Source organism: Oryza brachyantha, chromosome 7 (genome assembly GCF_000231095.2).
Source record: "Oryza brachyantha chromosome 7, ObraRS2, whole genome shotgun sequence".
NCBI lineage: Eukaryota > Viridiplantae > Streptophyta > Magnoliopsida > Poales > Poaceae > Oryza > Oryza brachyantha.
In genome coordinates, this window is record NC_023169.2 from 7,447,311 (window position 1) to 7,466,217 (window position 18,907).

Genomic DNA, 18,907 nt, shown 5'->3' on the forward strand with positions numbered 1-18,907 from the left:
TTGCTGTACACACACGTACAAGCATGCAGAAGAATACCAACCATCCAAAGGGTTCCATTAGACCAGACTATTAATAGAAGGAGTGCTACAACTTCCCACTGCATGTTCCCATTTATTCTATCCAAAACTGAAAAATCCACTAGTGCTATATATATATCCATGTAATAGATGACGAGGGGGGACTTTTGGCTGACAATTCAGAAATACAAACTCTTGAGTTCTTTCAACGTGAGCCTTGAGAGACTTGCAGACTTGTTCTTTCGATTCCTGAGGGAGTTGTAGAACGCCGAACTGCGGTTCACCCAGTTTGTGCCTTCACGTCTATACGGCGTGATTGCGTGGGCTGGCTTCATCGGTACGTGGAAGGGCGATTGTCTCAGTTGTTCGTCGCGTGTGCAAGATCTCGCGGTGCGCAGCCTCTTCGTCAGGTCATGCAGCGATATTTACCAAGTTTAGGAGATCCTTCGAGAAGATCGGGCCACAACAATTGCTCCCGCGTAATCTGTACGCGTGCGCTCATCAGATCGGTCTCCGCATCTTATGGCATCTCGATCTTAGAGGATGATCAAAACTCCATCCACACGTGGAATCCCAAGCGTCGTGGCGGACAGGTAGACAAAGCATGCTATTGCCATCAAATCACCCGACGAAAGATCGGGCACCATATTGCCATTAGTCATTCTATTGTACGTTATTTAAATTGTTTTGTAAAACGATGGCTACTATTATTCAAATGTCGTAGCGTGTACCAGACTAGTTTGGTACCAAAATTTAACGCCTGCTATTGTTCGGAAATTTATTAAATTTTCGATCGTGACAACGGTTCACCAAACCTCACTCCCAAGACCTAAATCATATGCCTTCACCCTCTGTATTGAAGAATCCTTCGAAGTTTCAGGGATTTTATGATGGAGTTCTTTTGAAGCCCCTAGCACCACTAAGGATGGCAATGGGTAAATACCCATCGGGTATTACTATTCCCATACACATATCCACTAGTAGAATTTCGTACCATTAAAATACCCATACCCGTCACGGATAAGAAAATTTTCCCATACCCATACCCGCTTGGGTAAATCTTACCCGTCGGGTCACCCATATACCCGTAAAAGTTCAAAACAATCTAAATATCACAGTTTTCATATAGTATATTGTATAGACGCTAGATACTTAGGACATCACATATTCATATAGTGTGGTGGAAAATGTATGGATAGTTTAAATACCTATGGTTTTGCTTAATTAGGCTAGGCTAATTTGATATTAGGCCATGACATGCATTTAAACTTGCGGGTATTTATTACCCATGGTTAAACAGATATGGGGATCATAAGAACGTTTTCATACCCGCGTACCCATCGGGTGAAAGTATTTGTCCAATTACTTACCCACGGATAATATATTTAGCTCATACCCATAACCTAATGGAGTAAATACCCATCGGGTCTCGGGTCCCTGTTGCCATCTCTAAGCACCACCCACCAACCAGCCTTCACTTCATGAACTCGAGAGCCAAGAATCACATTTCAGTGGATGCCACAAGACAAAACAAAGGAGCTAAACTAGGGTAAGATTAGAGATGAAATTTAATCAAACATCTTACTTTCCCCTTCCATTTGTGAATGCCCCAACACCGGAATCACGACCTCAATTTGTTTATACATTTCAAAAGTTTATAGCAAAACAGAGGAAAACAGAGTAAAGCTAGAACGATAACAGTAAGTCTCTAGTGCATCTCCACCATTCAGTCACTACACATCACTTTCGTTGATTGACAACCATCTTCATAAAAGCTTCTTCAGATCTCCTCCCGGCTCGCCTTTTAACTGAACATTTTGGAGTCCTCATGGCTTGGGACCCAAGGAATAATAAAAAGTTAGAAAAGAGTAACATACACCACCGGTCCTTAAACTTGATTGATGTGTTATCTAGATCTATAAACTTGTAAGAGAAAATCTAGGAAATACTGCAAAAGTCTATGAAATACCATCGATGAGTGTGAGTTTTACGAAATGTCATCATACAAAAGACTGTCTAAGAAATGTCATTGTCGTTAGAGTTCCATCCATCTCACGCCATTAAATACATTGTTCATCTTATAGCATTTAACCAATGACTACCGATGGAACCCTAACGGTGATATTATTTCTTAAACAAAGTCATTTGTACGATGGTATTTCGTAGAACTCGCACTCGCCAATAGCATTTCTTAGAATTAGGAGTTTGTTAATGGTATTTCCTAGATTTTTCTCAACTTGTAAAATGCATATATAAGTCTCTAATCTTAGTTTAATGTATTGTCTAAGATCTAAATTGAAGATGACCCTACTCTCGTGTTGGTGTAGCCATTCATGGAAACTAGAATTTTCAATTTAAAACCCCCACTAGAGTATGCCTCCAAATTATCCTGCACCCAAATATTTTAGCATATATGGTAATATATTTGTTTGTTGGGGTACTTAGAAATACATATTTGTTGATCTTGGAGGCAACGGGATTTGATTTGGGGAGGAAGGTATATTACATAGAGAAAACCTAAATGCAAAATTCATGCCCCCATAGATGGCGATGTCAAAGTCAAAATTACACCATCTAAGTTTAACTTGGATCTCTAGTGATATTATTAAACATTTTAGTGATATGCCCTAGAGCCAATAATAGAGATGTTTATATCACATACTTTGATTACATATTTATCACACATTGTTCATTAGACTTTTTATGTTGTATGCTATTTCTTAAAGGGATCCTTGAACAAATATCATATATGAAACAAATGTGATTACATGATCAACACATGTATTGGTTGATGATCATGTCTCATGAATTATAGTATGGAGATACCAAATCAATAATGTGTACATATGTTAGAGAACATGATGTTGGATAGATCTAATGTGAGACACAACCAAAGCTTTATGTGATGTGTTATCATTGTTTTTATATAGTGTTGAGGTATAATCCTTGGACCTGATATTATCATGGTTCCCAATATGTATACTAGATTGTTTAGAGACTGCTAAATGCTACTCCGTGACTAGGTAGTTATGAAAGTAATCTTCGAGCATACTATGAAACATGTAGTGCGATGTAAATAATCACGATGAGATTTGCTCCTCCATTGGAATGATATCTCTGGGCCTCTCAATGTTATATATTATGGAAGTGCATGACCATGCCAAAAATGATTGACGAATTAATCAAAAGTTAGGTAATTTATTACATGATCGAGTGAATGATTAAAATGTAGAAACGATGACATATATCTAGCCTTGAGCTTAATCAATATTGTGAGGCAAAGGGACTAATACAAAGATACACTATAGGTTCAGCCCATGTGATCTTTATGTTTGCTTGGCATGTCAATATGTTTTGGTAGAAGCTGATGTTGACACGCGGACCAAAAATGAGTTCTTATGTTGAAACCGATTATACATGAACCTATGGGTCACACAATGAGTTGGAATAAGTGAATTGGATGGTGATCCAATAAAGACTCAATTTGGATAGGGATCCGAGTAGGACTCCGGTGAGCCTTGGAGGCCTAGTATTGGATCATATATTTAGGGATGAGGATGAGGAGGGTAATCGCATGCGAGAAAATTATAATTGTCCTCCTCCCAAGTTAACCCCTAGTCGCATGTGGACACTAGCACGTCTACGAGGCACCGCTAGATTATGGTGCTAAGAGGCATAGTTGCATTGCGAGTTGAGTGTGTGTTGAGGAAAAGATCATGCTACTGCAATCAACTACATCCTCTACTTCGACACGCGCCATATACTTGATGTTCCTTCGATTTCTTACCACTTTGTTCTGCTACACAGGGTCTCGAGTGGTAATGATTTATGATCTTTTGCTTATATGGTTCTTAGTTATGTGAAAGAAAATTTTTGTTTTCTGCTATCATAGCCTACACGTATTCCTTCAAAACCAAGATTTAGATGTGTATTTACTAGTTTATATACCTAAGTCAGGGGCTTGCGTGAGTAACAATGTACTACCTTGCGGTCCCATTGTGTGCATGGGCGACGATCGAGATAGATTTGTTGCAATGCTAAACACGATATGATAGAAAATAGGGACAACATGGGCACAATGATGTAACAGAACAAAATGCAAGCAGAATCAACTTTAATTTATATATAACTAGCAAAATGCTTGTGCGTTGCAACATGCTTAAACAAAACTTGTTAAAAAAAATCAATTGACCAATGCTTGTCTTAAAATTATATCTAGTCGCAAGGTCCCTTTGTGATTTGTATTCGAGCTTGAAATTTTCCAACACGGAAAAGAGACAATAGAGAAGAAAATGGTCCGAAACGGTATTATTATTTTATTTTATGAATTCGACTAACCTAAGTATAACTTGTATAATTACAATTAAGGATTTAAACATATAATTTATCTTAAGTTAGTTAGGGTATTATTATTTTATTATCCATGCTAACATAATTAGCACCTCTGTTTCACAATGTAAGATGTTTGACTTTTTTATTATAACGTTTGATCATTCGTCTTATTCAAAAATTTAGTACAAATATAAAAAATGACAAGTCGTGCTTAAAGTTCTTTTGATAATAAAGTAAGTCACAAGCAAAATAAATGATATTTCCATAATTTTTTTAATAAGATGAATGATCAAACATTATAACAAAAAAGTCAAACATCTTACATTAGAAAACGGAGGGAGTAATATATATGGAAGTTGTGGTTAGTTTTAGTTAATTGCTTGAAGTAAACTTTGATATATGAATTCAAATGTATTCATGGGACATCAGTGCGCCTGACACCACCTCCTCGCGGATGCGACGTAAGGTCATCCTCAATATAAGTTTCGTGGACACGATTACTTAGAGTGACATGTCATCTAAAAGTTTAAAACTAGGATAAAACACCCCTCCCTCAATGCATAGTTTAATCTATTGTCGTTTCCTAGGTTACATACAAGACACAAACTGTCTAGGTAAACTATTTAATCTTTCTTTATTAATATTTTATCACATCATAAAAAATATCTACATGACACCTTATTTATTGCCCATGAAACTCCCATTAAGATTGGCCTAAGAAGAGCCCCGGGGCCACCTGGCGTGCACTGAGAAGCTGGCAGCCCACTTCAGCGAGGCTGCGCAATAGCCTACTCGACAAAATTTTTTATTTTTATTTTTTCTAAAAAATATTTACATTACTGTATTTTCTTTTCCAAAATTTATAAATCTAACCTCCTCGTGCCCTTCTAAATGGCACAGTATATAAAACACCTTCTAGAAGGACGTGATAGGTGACATGGCAAATGGTGAGGAGGCCGCGGGCGACGACCGCTGACATTGGAGGAGGTTTTTTGTATTTTGGCCCCTGACGGCCTTATAGAGGGTAGAAAGGGGGCAAAATACAAAAAGTCTCGTCGTCCGCACGACTGCTCACCTCCTGCGCGCGATGCCTCGTCGTCTGTGTGTGCCGCCTCATCATCTATGCTACGCCTCACCTCCCAGGCGCACCGCCTCATCGTCCGCATGCGTCGCCTCGCGTCCGTGCACCGCCTCGCCGATCGCGCACGTCTTTTTTGTATTCACCCCTCTTGCTGCCCTTACAGAAGGCGACAATGGGCCAAAATGCATAATGCCGACCGCGCACGTCTTTTTTGTATTCACCCCTCTTGCTGTCCTCACAGAAGGCGACAATGGGCCAAAATGCATAATGCCCACCTGACGTCAATGGCCATCACCCATGGCCACCCCCGTCTTTTGCCTTTTTAGAGGGTGTTCTATATATTACGTCCTCTAGAAAAACATGAGAAAGTTAGATTTGTAAATTTTAGAAGTATATATAGTTTTGTAAATATTTTATAATAATAATAATAATAATAATAATAATAATAATTATTATTATTATTATTATTATTATTATTATTCCCACTCGGTGGCGTGGACCGCCTGGCTGGATCTTGCACGCGAATGGCCCACTCAGCCCACTGGACCAATGGACGAAATTCCAAGCAAAATCACTACTTTTTATAATAGTAGATAGATAGATAGATAGATATAGATATATAGCAACAACAACAGCAGCAATAATAACAGGTAAATATTTTAATTAACGGGAAGGATGAATAGGTGACCCTTCATACAAACTTATGCAAGGTGACGTTTAATTTCTTGAGGCATCTATAGATGAGCTGACTAACCGCAGTCCTACATGCACATGATATTAATTTACATCATGAGCTTTTCTGGCAACAATTCTGAATTACACGTATCGATGAAAAAGATCTCAGCAATGACTGCCCTTTGTTGACTTGTGTGCACAGAGCTTGGAAAAATTACGACCTGTGAACACTTCTCGGGGTTTGTACATTGCGAGAACTCATGCTTGCAGTTTTCAAGAGCCTGCGAAATTCATCTAGGCTTATTTTCCCATCTCTGTCAATGTCAGCCTCCTCCAGGAGGGGATCAATAGAACCTTTCAGTCCTGTTTGCTGCAGAAAACGAGAAGCATAAACCGGTTGAATAAATTACATTCTTATTCCATGCACCAATTAAGGATTGGAATTTTGTGGGAAACAATTCAATTCTCACGTGACTAGGAAAACAATACTGTTTTGTAGTTATCTCGAGGTATACCATTCTCAGTTCATCAGATGTGATATAGCCATCTCCGTCAACATCAAATTTATCAAATGCAGCTTGAGACAATGATTTCCACTTTTCGGTGTCATGTTCTACTAGTTGATGCACATGTAGTGTTGCAGCAACAAATTCTTCGAAATCAACTAATCCATCTGTGTTACTGTCAATCTGCCAAAGAATGAAATATTGATTAGTACTTCATCACTTCAATGAGAATATCTATGCCATCGTGATATATATATTTTTTAAAATGTTCTTTGCAAGGAAAAAAGTATAACAGTTAATTGTTGCCATCGGTTATTCGACATTAGATAGTGCACAAAAATTGGGCAACTATTGGAGTCTGCAATGCCCTAAGTTTTCAACAGAGATTATCTTTTGGCATTTTCCAGAATATTCACAAACCAAAAAAAAATTCTGAATAAAACTTTTATATACGTGTTCTTAGCGATCTAAAAAGCAAAGGCTGAAAGATTTCTATGATGAAAAAAAACCCCAAAATCAACTCCAAATTTAAGGTTGAAAATTCAATTTTTTTATGGACTACAGATTCTACCTTAACTGTTGAGCTGACTGTAATCATATGTTGTGGTTTTTAGCTGGAGTAAACATGACGACGGTTGCTCCATAGTCCATACCATACATGAAGAGTAAAAACAGATCAACCTAGAACTCTATGTAAACCTTAACTAAATAACTATATTTTATGATCATCAGTAATACAAATATCAATTATTGAAGTGGATGTATTTGCTTAAGTACAAGACAAATAAGGGACAGGAAAATATTTACTTAGTTTCAATACTTTTCATCTATATATTAAACAGTACCATAATGACATCTTAACTCATTGGATCTAATACCTCCCACATCATCTCAAAATAGAATAAAGTTCACAACTACTCCAGCCTGTCTTCAGGACTAAATACCAAATTACATGAAAAACATAATTTCTATTATCTTTAATTATAGTTGCCATGGGAAGATACTATATCAAAGCTAACAAGGGGCATTGGAATTTTGAAAATACATCATACTTCATTAAATGTTTTAGGAAGGTTTAACATTCCACTGCAATTGATACTTCAAGGATAAAATGAACATAGTTCAACAATTTAAAAGTCCATTGCAATCGATGGTAGCACAGAAAATGCACACGGTTCCAAAAAAGTAAACACAACAAACCTTGTGAATTTAAGACAAATAATAATAGATAATGTTGCTTAAAGTTAAATTATGATTGAATGAGAACATACTGCCTCGACAATCTCTAAAACACGTGGGCCCTTTAATCTCCATGGAACATCCTTTGCAAGAGCCTGCACAATAGTGTTGACATCATATTATGATAGCTAATAACATAGATGACTTAAACTATATAAGGGAAAAGATGATGCCGTTGAAGTTTCACATGATATATGTACAAGAGAAGCTACAATAAATGTATTTCTTAGTAAAAAAAAGTATATCTCGATTCGTTTGAAAACAAGTTACTCCCTCTGGCCTAAAATATTTGTCGTTTCGGATAAAATTTAGTCAAACTTCTAAAATTCCACCATTGATAATTTCTTAAATGTTTAGTTTAAATGCAAGACAAATGATACACAAAGATTCTCCATGAAAAGTACTACCATAATACCATAAAGTTATTAGATTTCACAAATATATTATAACGTAAAATTGCTTGCCGGAATTAGAAGTTTGACAAAATCTTGTCCTAAACGACATATATTTTTGACTGCAGGGAGTAAAAAGGAAATTTTATAATCAACATAAGTATCTAGTGCCCTAGTTGAGAAAAAGGTATGTATTTAATGCATCAGTTGACAGCCAAATGAACTTTGTTCCTTCAATTGAGAACTTTGACGGTGTAGATATGGCTACCATGGTGCTTATCATTTATACTCCCTCCACCCCATAATACAAGGGATCATGCCATTTTTTTTGCAAAAATAAGTAGTAAAATGATAAGTATAGAGGTGATGTTGGGGACTAAAGTACTACAAAAGTTGATAGGTGAATTAAATAGTACAAAATTGATAGGTGGGAAAGAAAGTAGCATGAAAATTGGTAGCTGGGGGATAAAATTTCTTATATTTTGAGATAAATTACAAAGGGAAAATCCCTTATTATGGAACGGAGGAAGTAACTACCCATGTAGAAACTTATGAATTGTTTGTTTAACACTAACTGTGTTCATTTATAGGTATCAAAATCATTGTATTTAATGATAGAGCTAACCACAACAAAACAGTGAGCCACCAAAAAACTGAAAGTGCTATTTGAAGTGCCTTGATTGGCAATCTATTTGTGGAGGCATATGGAAGAATCTGGTTGCCAAAGGTGGCAATAGTATTAAGGTATGCTCAAATCACGTCCATAGAAATCATGGACCTATAATCCAGCGTGTGCCTGTTCATTTAATTTAGGTCTTTGATTTTTTTTTTACCAAAAGTGTATTCAATCAATTTTACCACTACCAATAAAAATATTCCTACATGTGGTTTTTAACAATGTTATTTGATTGATGTTTGGTTGTGAATTATTGAACTTTTTGAAAAGGCACAAATGAACTTACAAACTTAAACTTACACTATGTTCTTTTAAAATCCATTGCAATGATGGGTATTTGGCAAGTTCTTCAGAATATTAACTGTTTAATATTCTTCAACTACGGGATCCCTAATCTCCCTTATATATCATCTCAAATCCTTGTTTGAACAGTATTTATAAAAGCATAAAAATGAGAAAACATTTATAACACAGAATAATCTGCAAGAGCTAAGTGATCACTTTTCAACAGAACTTTTAACATTCCAAATTTCAGAACATGTTAACAAAAGTTGAGAAAATTGAAACCGGAGTTAAATTTTAGGAAAACCTAATGGTTTTGTACAATGGTGATTCTTAATTATCTTTACCATTATACACTTTACAAGTTATTTAATACCTTTCTTGATTTTTCCACAATTTCTAGTATTCTTCTTAACAGTCATGGAATGTTGATGTGCAGGAAGTGTCAATGGAAGAGAGCTTGGCCAGAACAGCGGCCAGAAAGATGACAAGGACGAGGAATTCCAAAGAAATTCTTTCCATAAATCTAATGTTAAATATTAGTAAAACAAACAAATAAGCCAATAACACAAGGATTTCCAAAAAGGATTTACCTGCTTCAGTTCTTCCAGACTAATTGTTCCATTCTTATCAACATCAATGGCATTGAACTGGTCACGAAGATCAGACAACTCGTCTGAATTTAGCGTAGAAGCTAATGCCTACAAAAGAATTATAAACATTTAAATTCACCTATCTAAACATCCTGAGTCATGGATAAGATGTCCATAAATTCTAGAATAATAACTTACCCGCAAAGCAAATTGCTTGAAACGACTGTATTTTACAAACTGCCGCATATTATGTAATACAGATATATCTAGAGGTATATCAGATGCTTGTCCTCCTTCCCTGACCCATTCATGTGCTGGAGAAAATAATATGGAAACAAATGTTCTCATGTAAATAGACCACTGTGATTTGCCCAGGAAGATAATAAAACTTTTAACTTTTTATACCAACTGCATATGCTATCTGTGATAACTAAGCAGCAGTAGGACAAGTAACATCAGTTGCTATAATGCAATGAAAATGTGGACATTAATGGTATTGGTTTCGTATCAGTATCAAGTTGTACCCAAGCCTTCAACAAACCATGTCCAACTGTGACAACTTCATGTGCTGGAGAAAATAATATGGAAACCAACCATGTCAAGACAGCATAAGGTGACCCTCATGCATAAACTTTCGAACCTAATTGGACCCTCTGTAAATCACCTTTGATATGTCCTGACCAAGAGTCATCCAGTATCACGTTGCAAATTTGTATGATTGCACTCAGATTTGTGTGCAGTTTGTCACTAGAATCCCATTATTAAGAAACCACATATGTAAACTTGCATTTAAAATGTCCCAAAATGATATAGAATTTCCCTAATTCAATGACCAGACTAGTAAAATTAAATTTACGACATCTCAAAATGACATAAGTTACATACATAATGCCTGAGCAGCAGTTAGTCTTGCACGGGGATCCTTCACTAGCAACTTGTGTACAAAATCTTTAGCACAAGGAGTGATGTTTGGCCAAGGCTTGCGACGAAAATCTGGCTTGTTTTTCAGCACCTGCAGCAAAAGTACATGGAACTATTGTGAGCTTTGTGAAAAGGATTAAAAGGGTTCAAAGGATTGATTGGGTTTGAGGAGTACTGCAGAACATGTTCACAGACAATAACAACCTCGAAAACAAAGGTGGTAATTTCAGGAGGTTTGTTTTTTACTGCTTAATACTCAATTATATCCAGCGAGCCCTTTTGACCGAGCAAACAAATCAACTATCCCATAGGGACAGTAACTACTAAACTAATGTCCTACCTTCTGACATTCTGGATATCCACAACCAAATCCTAGACATGAGGATATTTACTCTGGGGGCGTTCGCAAGTAGCTGTAGGTGATTGACTTAAATAGCGCACGCAAAACAAGAAATGTCATTAGTGTATGATTAATTAAGTATTAGCTATTGCAAAATTGAAAAATGGATAATCTGATTTTTTAAACAACTTTCATATAAACCATTTTAGCAAAAAATGCACCATTTAGCATTTCAGGATGCGTGCGCATGGAAAAAGAGGGAGAGATTAGCCCCTGTAGGCTCTTACGAACGCGTCCTCTATCCTTATAACGATACCTTCCTTACGTTCCTTGTCCACTCTTATCGAATAGAATACAGATATTTTACTGTAATCCATCCATAAATCATACTCCCTCCAATTTTTTTAACTGATGCTGTTGACATTTGAATTTATGTTTGACCCTTCGTCTTATTCAAAATCTGCACACTTCCTTGGATGTATGGACTACAGTCCATGTTCAATTTGAAATAATATGGATAGTTAGCAAAATTGAAGGGGAAAAAAAGAAATATAGCCACTGCAAGGCAAGGAAATAGTTTTAATGAATTTAAATATGTAATAAAATGGTTGTAAGACAAAGATAGTTTAGGTGAATGACCTCTTTAAATATTCCATCTTCAGTTTTGTCCCAGAAAGGCCGTCTTCCGCATAGTAGAATATAGGTTATAACACCAATACTCCAAACATCAGATTCTGGGCCTGACTTACGCTTAAGCACTTCTGGTGCTACATAGTAGGCACTTCCAACAATATCACGGAAGTGTTTCCCTGTGAGTGCAGATAACTTAATTTCAGTGGCACTGAGAATAAAATTTGTAATTCATATGCACAGGAACAGGAAGCAAGTTAAACAAGAAAACAACAGAACAAGTGGTTACAAACATACACACAAACCTGGTCTTATAAAATCTGAAAGACCAAAATCTGTAGCCTTGAGGGGTGAGTCCTCCTTGGTTGATTTGAAGAGGAAGTTCTGTAAATGCATGTATCAAACAATCAATTACTCTTGTGAGTATACTTGATCTCATATCCCTAGAGCATACCTCAGGTTTCATGTCCCGATGAACCAAACCATGCAAATGGCACTCAGCAGCAACCTTGAGCATTTGTCGCACAACAACTGCAGCATCTTTCTCGCTATAACGGCTATCTTTCCTGTAAGGGTGGAACAAATGTGGGATTAGTGAGTCTGATTTCTATATATATACATCAACCAGACATGCATTTGTAAATAATAATCCTTCAAACAATTCCTGAGAGTTGATGCCTCATCTTCACTGTTACTCAATAGATCTCTAAATGTGGACAAACAAATGTGGATGCCTCATCTTCACTGTTACTCAATAGATCTCCTAAATGTGGACAAACAAATGTGGATGCCTCATCTTCACTGTTACTCAATAGATCTCCTAAATATTTATACTATGATCAATTTGAAACTAAGCTCAGCTATTTCAATATGTTTAACAAAAGGGATGAAGTGATCAAATTTTAAATGGCAGCCAACAATGGAAGCTAGATTTAGCCAAGTCACACATGCAATCAATTAACTAGTCTTAATGAACAATGTCATGGTCGGCGTCGTCTATATAAACAGTCTCCTATAATCGATTGGTTTAAGCTAGATAATCTTAGTTCCTCATCTCATTGTTCTCTGTTTTCTCACACCCGGCTGCTGTGCTATTGCGGTGATACCACAGGTCGTCTTACATCCAAACAACCTAAGCAACGCCCAGCCACATCACACATACCCCATACGATCATTAAAGAGACCCATAACAACTTGATATCAAAGCTTATGCCGCCAAAACCAAGACTGATAGCTCTGCTACCGCCGTTGTTGACACAATGGCCTAGATCCAACAAGACATGGTGATAGTGTTCAGCAATCAGCAGCCTATCCTCGCTTCCGTCGAAGAGCAATGTTGTCGACTTAAGCCACATGGTGGCAGTCGCCACTACCCGATTCATGGCACTTGAGCAACTCTAGGGAAATGTCAGCCCAAGTCCTTCATTGCCATCTAGTATGCCGCATCTAGCGAATGTCTCCTAGTCCACCTAGGGGGCCAATAGTTGCCACTCCAGCAGGGGAAAGGGTCAGCCACTTGAGTCCTTGGCTAGAGAAGGCATTCCACGGTACTGCAAGCTAGAGTTCCAATGTTCGATGGCAAGGATGACATGCAAACAATTCTTTCACAGACAACGCACGGACGATAGGTACCGCGTGTGGCCGGTATACCACCTCATCAGTGCACCACAACAGTTTTCATGTTCGCTTCGAGCCGCCGATCCAAAGCAAACCCTTGAGTGAGCCAAGCGGCTAACATAGTCAAGCACCATGAAGGGTTACCAAGAATGGTTCATGGCGTCAATGTAGCTATTCACAGTGGGGCTTCAGGAAGACATTTGCATCCACATGGAGTTGCAGAAGCCCAACAACCTGCAAGAGGTATTGAGCCTTGCTATGGAGTACGAGAAGATGACCAAGCATGCCGTTCAACCACAGCGGGGTATGTTGTTGCACTAGCGGCTATGCTAACCACAATGATTGGGACAACCTCGGCCAATGCAACTCCTCAACCTGGACAGCGGCAATTCTGCTACCTCTCGCTGACAGAGTTATTAGAGTGATGCAAGCAGGGATTTTGCTACACATGTAGCAAGAACTCACAAGTATGCACGTTTCTTCTACATCGAGTATGACGACTTGGAGGCCGACCGCAACAACTAGGAAGACACTAAGGCAGCTGCTGATCCTGACATCTCCTTGAACGCACTCTCTAGGTTGTATGCCAACACCATTCAGCCACTAGTGCAAATTGTTGGCGAACAGGTTGTAGTGCTTGTTGACTCTAGCTCCACCCACAACTCCGTCCACACACAGCTGGCCCGATGCCTTGGCATCACCCTCGAACATGTCTACCAAGGTTTGCATGTGCTAGTGTCTAACGGGAACCGCCTGATGAGCCCAAGGGTCCGTCGCATGCTGCACTAAGTGTTGGTGAACAGGTTGTGGCGCTTGTTGACTCTAGCTCCACCCACAACTCCATCCACATACAGCTGGCCCAGCGCCTTGGTATCGCCCTTAAACATGTCTACCAAGGTTTGCACATGCTAGTGTCAAACAAGAACCACCTGGTGAGCCTAACGGCCTGTCGTGTACTACACTGAGTGTTGGCACTATGACATTTGACCTAAATTGCTTCGCCCGTGACCTCAGCTCATTCAACATTATCTTAGGGACTCAATGGCTTCATACCTTTGGGGTCCATCTTATATGACTTCATCTAGCTATGCATGGAGATAGAGCACCATAGCTATGAGGTGGTCTTGCATGGCATTCGCCGAAAGCCGACTACCCAATTGTGCCATTTTGAGCAACACGATCTACCCCTCATAGAATTTGATGACTTCTTTACTAAACCCACGAGGTTGTAACTAATGCTGCATTTCAATCACCGCATACACTTGAGGGCGGGGAAGACACTGAAGGCATCCACCCTTACCGCTCTCCACGCTCTAGGAGGACGAACTGGAGAAGCAGTTTGCCAAAATGCTTCCCCAAGGTATAATCCACCCATGCACATAACCACTTTCATCCCCCGTCTGCTTGTTTCACAAACAGGTGGATTGTGGCAATGTTATGTGTATTAGCAGGTGTTCAACACAGTGATGACCAAGGATAAGTTCCCAATTCCCCTTGTCGATGAACTGCTCAATGAGCATCATGGTGCATGTTTCTTCTCTAGGCTGAATTTGCATTGAAATTACCACCAAGACTAGGTGAACCCGACGACATCCATAAAGACTACATTACGCACGTACCAAGGGCATTTCAAGGTCTTGGTCATGCCATTTGACTTGACCAACGCACTAACAACATTCCAAGATCTGATGAATTCCATCCTCAAGTTGTTCCTTTCGCCACTTCATTCTTGTATTCTTTGACAATATTTTGATTTACAACAAATGTTGGTCAGAACATCTATGGCATGTCCACACGAAGTTCAAAACCATCCACGAAAATCACTTGGTGTTGAAGTGCTCCCAGTGCCGCTTTGGAGAGCAATAAGTGAGCTTCATGTGACGTGGCCATGGATGAACAAAAGGTGCGGGTGGTGGAAGAGTGGACACAAGCAATAGCGATTCGCGGGCATCCTTAGTTTGGCAAGGTATTACCACAAGTTCATCCTTAACTAAAATGCAATTACAACTCCATTGATGGACCCCTCAAGCACGAGTTGTATTGGTCACCTAAGGAGGACCAGGCCTTGTCCATGGCACCGATACTCCAACTGTTAGATTTCACCAAGCAGTTTACCGTGAAATGTGACATGTCAGGATCTAACCTGGCATGGCCTTGCACTGGGGTGCTGGACTCCTAGCGTTAAGACAATTGTTGGTGTCGTGTCATACTAGCTCTATCGGAGGCCATGCACATTGGCTAAAATGAGGTGCAACGCACCCTCCACCGTCTCCATGTGGACTTCATAGTGCCAACCCCAAGTAGGTGGTCCAGACGTGCATGGTTTGCCAAGGCAACGAGATGGGACACTTGCACCCGACAAACATTCTCCAACCCTTGCTAGTGTTAACACAGGTGTGGAAGGACATTAACGACAATTCAATCTCCGCCTATTGCAGCCACCGTCGATTTGTTCCTACGACTAAGCGCCACTCATGTGCTGGCTATGGAGCAATCTATGCTAGAGAGCGAGGAGTTCCTCAACAAGATACATCAGCACCTCCTCCAAACTCAAGACTATGCCAAACTCTATTATGATGAAAAGCATCATGATGTGGCATTCATCATCGACAATTTGGTAAATGGCATTTATTTTATACTTTACATGCATATTGAATCTTTAGTTTTACTAATTTTTTTAGGATCTTCCAATAAACATATAAAAACATCAATCCCATCTTTTGGTTTTATGGTCAATATGGCATCATTATACTTTACATGCATCACTATATGGCATATATCCCTACTAAATTCTAGCTCTTTGTAGTATGGAACACTAACTGAAATGTCCTCCCGTGCAATAGCTCTTTGTAATAGTCCCAATGCAGCCAATTAAGAGACAATTATGTCAATTTTAAACAAATGGACAAACTTAAAAAATTACATAATTCTTACTTGGCTAGTATCCGGTCAAGTAACTCACCGCCCTCACATAATCTGTCGAAGAAATGGAACAAAGTCAGAGCATCATTTGTTTGCATGGTTCCTCGATAAAGATGGAAATGTTTACAAACCATTGGTCCATTATTTTTAATCCTGAACCAGATATTTACACAATACTATTTCTATATTTTTACTAGGATGTCAATATTACACCATTTTGCAAGTGATGTCTCCTTTTCATTTAATCAAATCCTGAATACTAAAGAATGTACAACCATGCAAAGCATGTTTGAAGGGGGAACAAACTAAAATCCTAAACGTTAATAGGATCATTTACTTAAAATGGGAGGTTTCTAAAAAAAGTATAAACACACCTATTAACCTTCCTTCAACTTTGAGTGGGGCCCTTATAGAAGCTAAAGTTCATGCAAAGTTTTAAGTTTACTAACATCATCTACTTAGATAAAACTATACTGATTTCACAAACATTTGAGAGACTTTCAAGGACTTACTCCATAACAATAAACACATAATTATTATCTTCAAATGCATTGTAAAAATGTACAACATTTTCATGGCCTTGTAGAGCCTTCAATATTTTAACTTCTCGCTTTACATCTTCTACAGCAACAGGAAGAACCATCTGCAAGGAAAATAACCCATTTGAGAAGTTAGTATGGTATCCTTCTTATTAAAATTGTAGTTTTCTACTTCTTAATGCTTCAATTCAGCATAACACAATGCTGTACAATAATGCAAAGTCCATAGAATCAGTGTGTCCTATTTTCTCATATTAGATTTCACTGGTCATGAATTTATGACCTTTATGTACAGGAGTATAGAGGGTCATATATATGGTAGCGTTTCATTTTTGATATGGAATTGAAAGACACTGAGGTATACACCTTCTACAGTGTTCATACTGGCTTTGACACTAGTCAAATTTATATATACTAAATCCTGACTAGTTCCTAATTTGCTCAAAAATGAAGATTTAGATATTGCAAAACCAATCGTCACATGGGAAACTATTGGGTTGAGAGGATCAGGAAGGTCAAATGACCACTTAATTCTAAATAGATTATCTGGTTTGAGCAATGGAATAGGTTTTTCCATCATCACCTCATCACTCAAAAAGTACATACTAAGTGAAGAAATGAGGTATGCCATCCAAACCAAATTTAAGGAGCGATCCCATGATGGATCAATCCTGGATGGTTTGAGGATTGGATGGGATTATTCAAACCAAACACCCATACGCCTCCATGGTAATTTGCAAGTTGTGCTGGTAACATGCAGCAGCATTAGGTAGTGCATTTGAGATTTGTACCTCCACCACACAAGACAAGCGTTTCACTTTTCCTCGGCAACCCCACGTGCGGAACGCGACGCCCCCATCGCCCCCGCAAAGGTCGTCGTCCAGGCTAGCCCAACCGGCCGAATCGGCCGAAACAGAAAAGAATCCCGCAGCACTCGTTTGGTGGTGGTGTGGGGGTGGCGTACCTTGTTCTTGTCGATGCGCTTGACGGCGACGCGCTCGCTGGATCGGCGGTCGACGGCGGCGAAGGTGTAGCCGAACTGGCCGTGGCCCAGCAGCTTCCCGAGCTCGTACCGTGCCTCAAAGTCCTTGTCGTACCCGAAGTCCGTCCGCTTCCCACACGCCACTATCCCCTTCCCTCCGCCCCCGCCCCCGCCCTTCCTCCCGTGATCCTTGTTCCCCGCGCCGTTACCGCCGGGAGTGCCGGCGCCCCGGCGGGCGCTGGAGGAGGAGCAGAGTCCCATAGTCTTTGTTGGCGGCGGAACCAACTATTAGCGAACAGGGTGGGCTGGGAATTGCGGTCAAACCAGAGCAGAGAGGAGACTTTGGACTTGGAGACCTCTGCGATGTCGTCGCCTTCCCCTTTTTAGGAGTGCGAAATGGTGGGACCCGTCGAGCGAGGCCACCGGAGGTGTTCTTGCCGCCGGGGAGCTCGCCGGCCTACGCCGCCTCGATCTGATTTCCTGGAGCTCGTCAGGAAGGGAGAAGGGACAAGATGCGCCACCGGAAAGGCCGCCGTCAAGGAGAAAGAGGGGAGGAGGCGGGAGAGGGAGGGGAGGCGCCACCACCGAGGAGAGAGGTGGGGAGGGGGCGCCGCCGAGGGGAGGAGAGGCGGTGCCGACGCCGATGGACAAGGAAGAAAGACAGGAGAGGCTAACGGGGGTGAGAATTTATATTTTTCTCGGTGATAAATGCAAAAAAATGTTGGACCACTCCATAAATTCAGAAAATAGAAGAACCAAAATAAATATGGGCAATTACAAATTTATCGTCCGATTGAATCCGTATTACAAAACTGTCATTAGAAAATTACAAAATTGTTATTAGAATTATCATTCGAGTGACATCTTATAATAAAAAAATAATGGTGACAAATTTACAAAAGCCCTAAATAAAAAAATACCAGTGACTAATATAAAAATAGAAAAAGTCTAGGTCACCCCTGAGAGCAAGTTCAATAGTATAGCCAACTATTAGCTCCAATTCATCTATAGTTAATCTAATAGTCAATTCATACAATAGTTACCTACAAAACATTAATATATGGTCTCACATATCATACACACCGTGGCTTAGAGTCTGTGCTGCAGTTGGCTCCAAATTAGTAGTTCACCTCTCTTCTCTCTCCCCTCTTATCTTTTTAAA

The 18,907-nt window shown here is 39.4% G+C and overlaps 1 protein-coding gene across 1 annotated transcript; it reads right to left on the reverse strand.

The window, feature by feature from the left end:
• Window positions 1-6,065: 6,065 nt before the first annotated feature.
• Window positions 6,066-18,302, reverse strand: LOC102713434 (calcium-dependent protein kinase 18). The gene is made up of 12 exons (XM_006664775.3): window positions 17,728-18,302; window positions 16,737-16,867; window positions 16,237-16,278; window positions 12,140-12,251; window positions 11,991-12,069; window positions 11,695-11,864; window positions 10,680-10,806; window positions 9,993-10,108; window positions 9,795-9,902; window positions 7,884-7,946; window positions 6,622-6,795; window positions 6,066-6,476 (listed from the first exon to the last, which is right to left on the reverse strand). The coding sequence occupies exons 1-12, from the start codon at window positions 18,004-18,006 to the stop codon at window positions 6,321-6,323; spliced, it is 1,557 nt and encodes a 518-aa protein (XP_006664838.1). The 5' UTR covers window positions 18,007-18,302; the 3' UTR covers window positions 6,066-6,320.
• Between the last annotated feature and the right edge of the window lie 605 nt (window positions 18,303-18,907).